Source organism: Pituophis catenifer, unplaced genomic scaffold, assembly GCF_029215685.1.
Source record: "Pituophis catenifer annectens isolate HBS135680 unplaced genomic scaffold, rPitCat1.0.hap2 SCAF_6, whole genome shotgun sequence".
NCBI classification, from domain to species: Eukaryota; Metazoa; Chordata; class Lepidosauria; order Squamata; family Colubridae; genus Pituophis; species Pituophis catenifer.
The window spans coordinates 66,468,643-66,482,648 of record NW_027256886.1 but is presented as its reverse complement, the minus strand read 5'-3'; the positions used below and the strand labels follow the sequence as shown (position 1 = coordinate 66,482,648).

The following is a 14,006-nucleotide window of genomic DNA, read 5'->3' as shown; positions in this document are numbered from 1 at the left end:
ACAATTGCCTTGCCTTATTCCTCAAATTTTATGAAGGATATGATGAACAGTGGATTCCATTCAAAACCTTCCCAATATGTTTCACTTTTCCCATTCTTTTTTCTAAATCTGTTTAGAAGGAAAATCTGCAGTAATTGGTATAATATTTTGTGGCTGGTTCCCATTCAGAAATCTCCACTGGAAGTTCCCTGCAGCACACAGTGCGTGGAAGAACCAATCTGCTATTTTAGCTTCAGGCAGGATGCTGAAAAGCAGTTCAGTCACAATTGATCGCTTTGGAGTTTGATTCTTCTCTCTTCTTCTTACTACAAACTCTGACTGCATGAAATTTAGAGATGACTTTTAGAATTTATGTACAAGGTTGACTTTTGCCGAAGGGGGCGATCTAAGACTGTTTGCAACATTCCTGAATTAAAAAGAAGGAGAACGACACTCAAACCACAAACATGAGGAAAGAATGTATTTTTAAAGGAAACGTTCATGCTTTTTTTTTTTTTATTGTCTTGGTTTGGCCATTATTTCCATAGCCATAAAAATGGAAAGTATGCAATGGATTTGAATGAGTGAGTCCTTGATTCAGTAACTATTTAATGCACGTTTATATTTCTTCCTCATCATTTGCATAGAGAGCATTTTCCCCTTTTTAAGCATCATGCTTTGTAAATTCTTATGTTTGAATTTCAATCATATCAGTTTTGTTATCTAACGGACAGGATTTGTGAATGATGGTATGCATTTCTTTTCTTTAGCTTTGGTAACAAACTTGGTAATTCCGCTGTGAGCTTCTCGTTGCTGTAACAGAGCCATTCCTTCTTGTCTCCTCCTCCTCCTATTCTTCCTCCTCCTCCTGGCATTTCAGTCTGCAGCCTGCCGAGTATCTCAAGTATTTTTTTCCCTCTCTGAACTTTCTACTTCGAAAACAGCTTCTTTTTAAGAAGCATTCGTTTCATTGCTTGAAACAATGCTTCGGGTAATTGTAGAATCAGCTGCAAATATCCCTAAACATACATTTGGGAAACCAGATCCTATTACATCAATTATTTTTAAAGGTAAGGAAAACTAATTTTAGGAGGTTTCTTTTCTTTCTGACAAGGTGGCATGATTAGAACAAGATTGCAAAGAGCTTCTAAAGTGTATAGCTTCTTTTTTCAATGATGAAAAAGAATCTGGAGATGTCTTGAGGTGCCTTGACAAGCATATTTCATTGCACCTGCATCTAGGACACTCACTTTCAGTTTTGGTGAATGGGCAAGTGAATTATATTTTGGCACATAAATAATTTTCCTGCCACAGAAGATGTCTGGTTATTAACCTGCTATACAGGAATGCTATTGAATGCTAATTGATTGAATGCTGGTAGGAAGTGTATGATTTAAAATATTTAAATTCTATTTACATTATTAAATAGAATTTTTCTATGACCTTTCTTATTTGAATTATTAGTACATTAACCAAAAGTAAAGGACAACATTAAAAGCAATAGGATTTGAATTGTATTTGCAAATTTTGTAGTGGGCTTTATATTGGTCCTTTGGCTCACCGTTTAGTTGGATTTGTTTTGGATGTTAAAGAAATCAAATAACTTTTTGCTCAGTATATATATCAGTTTGGGGTACAGATTCCAGCTAAGACAGTTATATTACTTGGTGTACTGAATAAGGACACTCATTTTATTGGAAAAAGTAGGACTATCAAGGACTGGACTAGAATGAGTTTTCTATATTTCTCTACTGCCATCTAGTGGTCCTCTGGATTTCTGCTTCCCAAATTTAGTAGAGTTGCTAAAAGTGGACTGTGGCTTAAGCCTTAAAAAATGTACATGGGAAGCTTAAATGCATGGAGGAAAAAGTATTTCTTTTATTCTTCACTTTGTTCTGTTTTTAAAATGATTCTTCCCTAATATGAAGTCTTTCTCAAATGGGGTCTGGTGAACAAGGAATGCTTGGCTTTATTATCCCTGATCGTTTATGATAATTAAAAAGTTAACTGCATTTCTTTTATTTCAAAATTAGTCACTCAGAGCTGGTAGAATTATCGGTGCATAAATATATTAATCAATAGATAAAGATAAAATCTGGGACTTTTAATTTGTAAGAAAATGAAGCCTGGTGATTTGTTTTGCAACTTGTTTGTGAATCATTCATTCATTACCCAAGACTGGTTTTCCAGTTTCCACTTATATTTCAAAGGGGCCACATTTTTTTTTCCCAATTGGCTTTCTGTAGCCATAATCAAGATGCTTAAAAGGCACCAACAGAAATTAATTTCTATCTTTAAATGGTGTTGTCAATATTCTTCATCCCCTCTCTAAAGCTTCTGTGCTGCTGGGCATATGGGGAGGTGTTTTTTTTTGATAAAATTAGAGGGGGTGCATTTGGTACACCCATCATGCAGCTGATTTTGTTGTTTAAATTTGAATAAGTATCTTGAAACAAAAGCTTGGCAGAAAGGCCAAGAGTTACTGCGTGATTCATGCTTTTTTCCCATGGAAAATGTTAATTGAAGCCTTCAATAGAACAAACTTTAAACAAAGAAGAAACAAACTAAAGATGCAGCCATGCTGTACTTCTAGGAGGATGGGTTGTAGGCGGTGTTTAAAGGCTTAGAATGAAAAGTATTTGTGAGCAGAGACATTTCCATGGAATAGAAACTACACTGCTCAAAAAAATAAAGGGAAGACAAGCAGAAGACATCCGAGATCTGAATGAATGAAATAGCCTTATTAAATACTTTGTTCGTTACATAGAGTAGTTTTGTGTTCCCTTTAATTGTTTGAGCAGTGTATAAACTACTGTATGTAATGAACAAAGTATTTAATAAGACTATTTCATTCATTCAGATCTCGGATGTCTTCTGCTTGTGTTCCCTTTATTTTTTTTGAGCAGTATAGAACACCCTGCAGGAAACGATGGGAGAATGACTTGCGATAAAATGTTTAGAAGCAGTGTCTTCATCCTTGTTCCATTTATTTTTGGGATGTTCAGGTTGTGATTGAGTTGCTATGTACTCAAAATACACCCACTCACAAGGGAGAAGTATCAGTCAGCAGGCCTGAAGAAATCTCTAGAGTTTGCAGAAGTACAAAGATTGTAGGAGGAAAAAAGACATCTTGGTGGAAGCTTAGAAAGAGACAAAAGAAAGACAAATGTCCTTTGTGGCATTTAAAGCTAACTGAAAATGAATGGTCAGAATCTCCAAAAACAACATGTTCTGGATCCTGGTTATATATGCTAAGAACAACCTGGAAAGCACAGGTTTTGCTGAAATACAAATCAGCATTATTGGCATATATTTTAAGGAACTGAATATTGTTAGTGCCATGGAATAGCAATTGAGGTCATTTCCCCACTAGAGACTTACAGTATTATATAGTTATCCTTTCATTGTTGTGCCAAAATTAGTATAATAAAGACAGGCTTCATATTACTTCAGTGATGGCTAAATAATACTATGAAGATGCTAACGAGGAAATCATTTGAATAATGGAAAGGTTGGAGAGGAGGGGAGAGAATGGAATGGGATGAAATATCCTGAATAAGATAAGTATTAATATCTGTAGTTTAGGTTAGCTTAAATTCATATGTTCAAGTTCAAGTTGAACCAATTTCAAATGTTCATTGCAAGGGATCGGTTCAAAGCAGGGGTGAAATCCAGCAGGTTCTGAAAGGTTCTGGAGAACCGGTAGCGGAAATTTTGAGTAGTTCGGAGAACCGGCAAATACCACCTCTGGCTGGCCCCAGAGTGGGGTGGGAATGGAGATTTTGCAATATCCTTCCCCCAGGAGTGGGGTGGGAATGGAGATTTTGCAATATCCTTCCCCCAGGAGTGGGGTGGGAATGGAGATTTTGCATCTTCAAATCTTCGAATCTCGCTGTTTGAGAAACTTGCATAACATTCCTCAGAGATCCTTCCCATCCTGCTTACAATCTTTTTGGACTGTTGCCTTCTGGCAGAAGATAGAGAACAATTAAAACTCGGACCACACGTTTTCTGAATAGTTTTTATCCCAGAGCTATAATTGCACTCAACAATGAACTAAAGGGCCACCATCAGTGAGCTGTTGGACAGTATTACTTGGTCTGTTGTGTGGATGATTGGGTGGTTTAGGGGAAAATTGTGGTGGGTGGGAGTGTGTTTGGGGATTGTTATGTGTGTTGGAGACCTGGCCTTTGGGTGTTAAGTGAATTTCGTTGTATGGATATACTGTGTATACACGTACGATGACAATAAAGTTATTTATTTATTTATTTGCACTATCCTTCCCCTGGAGTGGGGTGGGAATGGAGATTTTGCAGTATCCTTCCCCTGCCATGCCCACCAAGCCATGCCCACCAGGCCTTGCCACGGCCACCAAGCCACGGCCACAGAACCAGTAGTAAAAAAATTTGAATTTCACCACTGGTTCAAAGTGATCTGTCTCCTCCCTCCAGGGAGAAGGAGACGATATCAGGGAAAAAGGAAACAATAGAAACCCAAAGTAAAACGAACGTCGCCATGTCACTTTTATATCTAGCCCTATCTAGTGCTTGCTTCATGTTGGCTAACATGAAGTGATGCTAGCCATGGATGGTGTCTTGAAGATCCCTTGGCCCTGCTTGGAAGCCCCATTGGTCCACTCTGCTGATTGGCTAACATGCAGCTGCATTAGCCAATGGGTAGAGCATCCTTTTTAAAATCCTCCCAAGTGAATTTAAAGCACTCCTTCAGAGAGAAGCACTTTTGTATCCTTAAGATTGCTTGCTTGTAATCTGTTTCTACTTGTTCTTCTATTCCATTTTTCTGTGATTCATTTGAGAACATCAACCTACTTTTGGGCCCTTAATTCAGCCCTGCTCACAACGTCCTAGCAGGTATTCTACGAACAAACACAGAAAATGTTGCCCTCCATAACTGAATTTAATATTTTTTTATATTTCTTGTTTTTTTTAAACCTAGCTTCTAAAGCTTCCTTGGAAAGCAGCATTAAACTTAAATGAAGGAATTATAAAGCAGACTTTATATGGGATTTTTCAATGGGGGTGTCTACCTCCTGTGTCCCAAGGTCACTCCCACAAACCATTATGGGCAGGGGTGGGTTCTAATTTTTTTTACTACCGGTTCTGTGGGTGTGGCTTATTTTGTGGGTGTGGCTTGGAGGTCATGTGACTAGGTGGGCGTGGCTAGCTGGTCAGAGTCATTTCTGGAAGGTCCTCGCACTTACGACCAGTCCTCGCACTTACGACCTGACTCATTTGTTTGCTTTTAACACTGATCAGGTGTAGGACAGCCCTTTGAAGCTCCGCGGCAAGAGTTTAAACAGTTTTTTTCCCTCTAGTCATCAGCTGGGACTCAGGAGGCAGCAATAGATTGGGGGTGGGACCAAATAAAAGGTAAGAATAACGTGGGTGGGTGGGTGGGTGGGAGGGCGGGGGGGAGAACCGGTTCAGTGACGTCATATCGTCACCGCTACCGGCTCGGCCGAACCGGACCAAACCGGGAGGAACCCACCACTGATTATGGAGATATAGCTGAGGATGAGGAGGAATACCTTATTGAGTATGGATATTTACTTGTAGTGATAATAATCTAGAAATCCAGGTACTTTAATAATTTACAGAACTGTGAGAGCTTTCTATCACCTGCTCCTTCAGCACAGAGACAAGGGTTCAGTTCTCTGCTGTTCTCCATTTTCCCTCTTACGTGAAAACTGTCTTACCATTACAACACCACCATCTTCAATACAACCACAATGGATAAATTGGTATTGTTTATTGCGGATTAACTAATGTGCTTAAAGAATTTCACTAAAACGAAATAAGTGAAGATTATACAGTACGACAGTGGAGCTTGCAGTGTTTGATGAGATCTCACATGTTCAGCATTTACCTCAGTAAGACTTACTCTTAGATAAATATACAATACGCGCAAATTTAACTTAAATTTAGCACTTCTCTTCAAAAAATATGTGATAAGCTCATACTTTGAGATTTCAAAGTATCAATTGTAGAAAATGTTGGGCCCAATTCAATTGTAACAGTGTATGCTAATATTAAATAATGGCAAAATTGCATGGGATTATAATAGATTTTTAGCTTAAATATAACATTACAGCTGATATTTGTTCAGTGGGACTTGCAAATCTTTTGTGATCTAGCCGGAACTAATATCTAACACACTCCTTTTTTAAAAAATGTTAATTCCTGTTAGAGTTTTATTACAGGAATGTGAATCACTAGTTTCCACATTGACTAAATAAGGACCAAATTTTCTGCTCTTCCCACACATATCTAGCAGAAGTAGTATGTTCTGTAATTGAACTTCATGGAAGCTATGCAGATTTAGCCATATTTGGAACAGAAGGAGAATATATATCTGAAGCATCCTTTTTTAAAAAAATCACTATTAAATCCTTCCATTACTTTTTAAAAACAGATTTAGTGCAATGCATGCTATAATAGCTGGCTTATTTGGAATAAAATTACTGTATTTTGGCTTTTTCTTATTTCTGTTAGAGATTCTATAGATTGAAAGTATGGATTTGATTTAAAAAGTACTGATTTTCTGTGCAGTTTTTACCTATATTTAGTCAATGTAAATGTGTTGAGGTTAAATGTCCATCTTTTGAAATGATCAGAGTGTCCTTCTATTTACCACAACTAAAATATATTAATAATGATTTAGTCCAATGTTTCTCAATCTCAGCAACTTTAAGATAAAAATTAACTTTTAAGCATGAGTGACTGGGAAATTCTGAAAGTTGAAGTCCATATTAGAGCTGTCAAGATTGAGAAGCACTGATCTAGTCCTAAATTAATACAGTTAGAATCACATGGGAAAAAATAGCTGAAGGGACAATCTGAATCTTACATGGAGATTTATCCTTGTCATGGCCAATTCGCTGCAGCCAGCATGCTGTGACCAACTCGCCATGGCCAGCTCCCCATGGGACAACTCACTGTGATACAAGAGTTGCACTAATATCAAAGGAATAGTAGAATAGAATCATTAAAGAAAAGATGCCAAAGGAGGGGGGAAATGAAATGTGAATGACAAAAGTTAAAATAAAATTTTAATTATTTTAAATAATTGAATTGTTGAATTGCCCTGCAGCAAGTTGTACTGTGGCAAGTTAGCCATGGTTAGTTGACCTGTGGCGAATTAACCGTGGTGAGTTGACCATGGCCAGTTGAATGCAGCGAGTTGTCCCATTCTGCCGAGACCACACTTTAAAAATCAACCATCTTAGATGAGAGGTGATTGCCGTGACACAGAAAAGAGTATTAGAGGTAGGATAAAGATCATCAGAAGGAAAAAGAATATCTGCTGATATACTTTTCTGTCAACATAAGGTCTGCTAAGTCAAATAAATATTTTAAAACTTCTCAATTTTAATTTCTTATGGTAAATATCAATAGATATAACCCTCATAAACCAAAGCTCTTTGGGATCCTCAATCATTTTTAAAACTGTAGAAGTGTTCTGAGACTGATGTGTTTGAGAGCCATTGCTGTAAAAATGTCAAAGCTGAAGAGATGTTATATATTTAACAGCTGTTCTTGGGTAGTGTTGCAAAAAAAGGGAAGCATTTGGAAATGTTATAGGTCTACCCAGGCCCACATAGTAAAGATGAACTCTACCAATGAGTTATTATCATAGCCATGAAAAAGTTTTTTTTTTAAAAAAAAAATTGTAATGGAGTTTTAAAAACTATTTTTCCACACTAGTAACACATTTCTTTCTTTATTTCCAGATGAGAAAAAGAAAACAAAGAAAATTGATAGTGAACTCAACCCTGTTTGGAATGAGGTAACCTGATCTTTCTGTCCCTATAATGTAGGAAAAAGCACAATGTGTTTAATAAGATTCAGTCACATGCCCTCTTTCATGACTTTGACTGTTGCAAACAAGAAGACAGTGAGAAACACATGTGTTGTATATTTGACACTGAGCTTGTCGATCAGAAAGGTCGGCAGTTCGCTGGTTCGAATCCCTAGTACAGGTCTCCTGCGTGAGCAGGGGGTTGGACTAGATGACCTCCAAGGTCCCTTCCAACTCCGTTACTGTAATTCTGCTCAGTTCAGGAGTAGAATTTCTTCCTGTCCTGCTAAGATTGTAATTAGTAGCAGCCAACTAGCAGCCTCTGCAGGAGACTACAGACTGCCAAAATGATGGCCTATGTGCAATGAGATGATTATGCAAATACTACCGTTATATGTTTACATCCCAGTGTTTGATGTAATTTACTGCATTTGCATGAGACCTCATTAAACACATTATCCTTTGCAATCTCCATTGCTCTCCTGGTGGATGCTCATGGAGGCAGTCTTTTTACAGTCAGTGACCATATTTGAGGAGTTAATTATGTTTCACTTAAGGACTTAAGGACTTAAGGACTTCCTTGGGCATGTCAAATCACATAGTAGTGTTTTGGGGTCTTCTGGCCATTGTTCGTTTGGGGATGGTGACAGTGACAGCTGTCACTGATAAGTACAAAACCATGGATTGCAACATATGGCTCTTAAGGACCTTTTTTGATGGTTCTTGAAGGTCCTCCTGACTATGATTAGTGAAAAGGAACAGCCACTTTTAGAAAGAAGCATATTAAATTGTGGAGTAAAGTAGTCATCAACTTATGACCAGTTGCTGTCATGGTCATGTGACCGTTTTACATGTTTTTGCTGAAAACCAGCATTTGCTTCCAATTGTCAGTAAAATCAGCCCACAGTGAACCACTGGTTTGCTTAATGACTGCCACAAAAAAAATTCATAATGTTGAGTTGGTGACCCATTTTACAGCTGCCGTAACTTATCATATCCTATGATGGGCAGGCTCTATTTTGACCAGTTGAGGGCTACCTCCCTATGCCAACTATAAAGAAAATCCCAAAACTGTCCATCTCAAAGCACATATATATATATTTCCACCTATTTGTGATCTTCAGCTATGTTCTCCCCAAAACGTTAAGCAGAGCCCTTAATTCAACAGGTTATCTATCACCTTCTGATATAATTGGTTTACTATCATATCATTCAGTAACTTCTATATCCTTTCCATTAAGTTTAATTGTTAAGAATCTGACCATTCTTCATGTCTTGATCAGGATTACATGGAGGCCTTGTTCTAAGACTGAGAAGTTCCAGGTAGCCAACATTGATGATCTGGAAGTCTCCAGTTATACCAATGGAGGGACTTCCTCCCAATTGAGATACCTGTTTCTGAGGATATTTTTTTACCCATGGGAGATAAAGTCTCCCTCACCTAATTCCAGTGATTGTCAACCTCCCCACCTATAATCTGAATTGTGAAAAGCAAAATAAATTTGCACAGTCAATCCAAAAATGCATCAGATTTGGAAGTTATGATTTGAGTGGGAAATCACCAGGTGACTTCTAGACTATAGGCTAAGCAGAAAAAAAAAATCCCAAACAGACCAAAGAATTCCTGTATTTTTCTCAAAACAGCTGCATCGACCAGGAGTTAAGTTCGGTTTTTATTAATAAGGCAGGAGTTAGTATTAAAATTGAGCAATCTAAATTCAAGGTTATTTTTATCCTCCTAAACAAATAGTTAAAATAAAGGAACAGTCTGGTTAATATCTTCCCTCTTCTTCCTTGTGATTTATTTATGCATATCCTTTTCAGGCCTCTGTTTTTGATAAATGTTAATCCCAGATCCCAATCATACCAGATCCCAATCATAATCCCAATCATACCAGAGCACTTGAATATTTTGAAATGCTTAGATAGGCAACATTTCCATTTCTATAGAAATTACTATTTTGACATCTGCACCAGCACCACAGTTACAATTTCTGGGAATCTAAACAAACAAACCAATAATTATTTGGAATCATTCACAACCTTTGAAATGTGTAAATATTGTGTATGTGTGCTTCTCGAGAATCTTTTGTCTGGGCAGGCAATCTTTTGTCTGGGGTTTTCATTATTTGAGACAGTCAAGAGCTGCAGGGATGCAGTTGCCATGGTTTGGGTGGTTGTTTTATTTAGTCTGGATTTTGGGGAAGGGGGTGGGGTATGTGAGTGGGTTGTTTTTTCTTGTCTCTAACATTTTCCCAAAGTTTGACTTCTCTTCCCCTCCAGAAAACAAGTGTGGGTGTGGGATTGGGGACTCAAAGGTGGCAACACAGCATATGTTAAGATAGTGTTTCTTTCATACTTTCACACATACTCACATCTTAAACTAACTCTAACCCTAATCCTAAACTAGAAAGGTTGGATGAAAGGGAAGGCAACATAGCTAGCTAATGAGTATAATAGCACTGCAAGTAGGAGGGGGCGGGTTCGTTGCTGCACAACTTCATGTGTTAAATATACCTAATATTTCTTTCTTTTCTGCTCATCCATTCCAAATGTCACAACTGCTCGTCTACAGTAACCCTAAAATCAGTAGTGGGTTTCAAATCCCAGCGCTACTGATTTGCTATTGGGAGTGCGCAGGCGCTTGCAAAGCGAGCACGCAGTGCTTCTGCCCATGCGCAGAGCGTTTTTGATGACGTCTGGGCAGGTGGGCGGAGCCTCCTGCCACCGCTGCTACTGGTTTGCCTGAACCAGGGCGAACCAGTAGCAACCCACCAATGCCTAAAATATTAGGAAGAAGAGCAACCCAAAACCCACCATTCCCCATCAATAATACACTTGTTTCCCAGTTGATTTAAAAAACAATATTCCATGCATGTTGGGTTTTTTATTTTTAGATTACAGGTAATCCTCAATTTACACCATTTGTTTAGTGACCGTTCAAAGTTAAAATAGCACTGTAAAAAAGTGATTTGTGACCAGTTTTCACACTTACAACCTTTGCAGCATCCCCATGGTCAAAATTCAGGCGCTAAGCAACCGGCATGTATTTATGACAGTTGCACTTTCCCGGGTCATGTGATCACCATTTGTAATCTTCCCAGCTGGCTTCAATGGGGTAAGCCAGATTCACTTAAAAACTGCATCGTTCACTTAACAACTGCAGTGATTTGATTAACAAGTATGGCAAAAGAAGGTTGTAAAATTCGGCACAGCTCCACATAACAACTACCTTGCCTAGCAACAAAATTTGGGGGCTCAATTGTATTGAGGAAGTTGTAAAAACATATGTTTTAAAGAAGCGTTACATCAATCAAATATTGTCCTATATCGGGTGTCGGCAATCTGCAACTCCAGAGCTGCATGCAGCTCTTTGGGCCCTCTGCTGTAGCTCTCCGTCCCATCACTGGTTGGCCCCGCCAAAGCGCAGGAAAGGTGCGTGCGGGCGGGTGGCTGCTCACTTAAGGAGGGTCTCCTGGCGTGTGCGCAGGCTCCTGGCTCATCCACAGCCCACCAGGGGGTCACAAGAGGAAGAGGGGGAGGAGGGTCACCTGATCATTCCTCTGCCAGCCTGGATTTCCAAAAATATCCAAAAATAAAAAATAAAAGGGGCGAGGGGTGGGGCCAAGCAGTGATAGCACAGGGAGCCACAGCAGAGGGCCTAAAGAGCCACATGCGGCTCCGGAGCCTTGGGTTGCCGACACCCAGACTAGGTATAGAAGTTAAAACACTTTCCGATTGTCTAGACAATATAGGAAACTCTAATTCTTTATTCCACTCATCTCTTGCTGTTTGCATATCAAATTCATTTATTGATAATAAATATTTATAGAAACTAATAATAGGGGTTATTTTTAGCTTTAAAAGATTTAACCAGATGTAGCTGTAAACTGAGTTACATCTGATAGATGATATTTGTATCATAGCAGAACAAATGTTAAAAATTCACCTTCACGTGATAACTGAGTTTAAAAAATATATATTTAAAATACTTATTCCTGAAATACGTTCATTTTCTACTTGTATATGTTCAGTTCTGGGTTAAATCAGTTTTAATGACTATTGCAATTCTTTTCACACAGATTCTTGAATTTGATTTGAAAGGATTACCACTGGATATTTCATCATCCCTGCAGATAATTGTGAAAGATTTTGAAACTATAGGGCAGAACAAGTAGGTTATTTTACTAAAAGTTTTAGTGCATTTATTTCTGAACAAACATTTCATGATTTTAAACTAAATGTACTACTTTTGCAATGCTGTTTATTTATTTCGTAAAGTGTAAAAAAATCAGATATGCTATTTTATGCTTTTTTTGCTTTATGATTAAAGTAAGGCTATTCCTGTGTTAACAGTGTTCAGAGACCATTCAGTTACAATGGCTCTGAATGAGTTGTACTTATGGCCAGTCCTCAAAGTTCTAGCCATCACCCCATCCCCCAGTCCTGTGATTGTAATCTGGGTGTTTGGCAATTAGCTTGCATTTATAATGGTTGCAGAGTCCTATGATCTTGTGATCACCATTTGCAACCTTCTCTGCCACTTTCCCTTCGGCAATGTGAAAGCCAGCAGAGAAGCTTACAAATCACTCCTCTAAGTTACTGCCATTCCCACCAACTTCCTGAGTGCCATCCCATCCTCTGGAGTACCCACCCCTGGCACATACACATTGGTCTGCATCAGCCACCTGTGTGCCTTCCTGCCCTCCGGAGTACCTGCCCTTCAGCCCTTGCACAACAATTGCACTCCATAGAACTCATCCATTTGTTGGCCTGCTAGCAAGCCCCCCGGGACTTGTAATTTCCTGCTGGCTTCCCCATTAACTTTGTTTGTTGCAAGCTGGCAGGAAGTTGCAAGTTACAGTTATGTGAGGTTCTCACTTAATAACCTATGATCGTCGCTTAATTACTGTGCAGTGAGGACTGTGGGTTTTCTGTGGTTAAGTCAGGTGACAACATATTTTATGACTGCACCACTTAATGGAAATTTTGGTCCTAGTTACTGTCATTCAGTGATGTCTACCAGTCAATATTTCTGAATTATTAACACTAGCTTTGTATAAGAGATGAGACAAATCGCATTAGCTTTCTATCCGGAAGGTTGAGTCAACCTTGAGCCGGTCAGGATCGAACTCCAGGCTGTGGTTATAGAGTTAGCCTGCAATACTGCATTGCAACCATTGCGCCACCAGGCCTCCTATACATTTGGTTTAGAAGAGTATTGCCAAAAAGAACCAGATCACTGCTATGATCTGAAAAATGTCTTTAGTAATATTTGTGTCAACACTGCAGACATATTATATAGTATTTCTCATATTGCAGGCATCAAATAGTTGATTTGATTTTTTGGAATGCTGCTTTTAAATTCTCTGTTTTGGTTTAACAAGTAAAGAAAATAGTCTAATGAGATTGTTTATAACTGATTTACATTAATATTTGTCAGGTTTTATTTGAATAAAGGTAAAGGTAAAGGTTCCCCTTGCACGTATGTGCTAGTCGTTCCCGACTCTAGGGGGCAGTGCTCATCTCCGTTTCAAAACTGAAGAGCCAGTGCTGTCCGAAGACATCTCTGTGGTCATGTGGCCGGCATGATTAAATGCTAAAGGCACATGGAACACTGTTATCTTCCCACCAAAGGTGGTCCCTATTTTTCTACTTGCATTTTTTACGTGCTTTTGAACTGCTAGGTTGGCAGAAGCTGGGACAAGTAATGGGAGCTCACATTACACAGCACTAGGGATTCGAATCGCTGAACTGCAGACCTTTCGCTCGACAAGCTCAGGGTCTTAGCCACAGAGCCACTGTGTCCCCTATTTATTTGAAATAGAGAAAGGCATATGTCTTTTGTGGAAATGTCAGTGAGACCAAGCAACCTAAGGATACGGAAACTGACATTTCTCCAGCTGGATGAATGGGAGGGTGGCTGGCAACCATGTGATGCTATTGGCAGTCTCACAAATATATGCAAGTATGTGATTTTTATTCCCATATTCCAGAATCACTTTGTGCAGGACAATTGGATTTCATGTTTGTGTTCTGGAAGTTAGACAAATATTCTATCTTAGAACTCTAAGACCTTAGAAGTCTAACTCAACATCTTGCAAAATTTATATTGTGATTCATATGTAAAAAATTTGCTCATAAGGGTTAATTCAAAGTTAACAGTGTAATGTTTATTTAAGGAACCATTTCCTGCAAGCACTTTTTCA

At 38.6% G+C, this 14,006-nt stretch overlaps 1 protein-coding gene across 1 annotated transcript in view; it reads left to right on the top strand.

Moving 5' to 3' along the window:
- The first annotated feature begins 961 nt into the window (after positions 1-961).
- MYOF (myoferlin) overlaps positions 962-14,006 on the top strand; it is a 101,567-nt gene continuing 88,522 nt past the window's right edge. Inside the window, 3 exon segments of the mRNA XM_070946096.1 lie at positions 962-1,049; positions 7,730-7,785; positions 11,880-11,971. Coding sequence (XP_070802197.1) covers positions 962-1,049; positions 7,730-7,785; positions 11,880-11,971 — 236 coding nt within the window.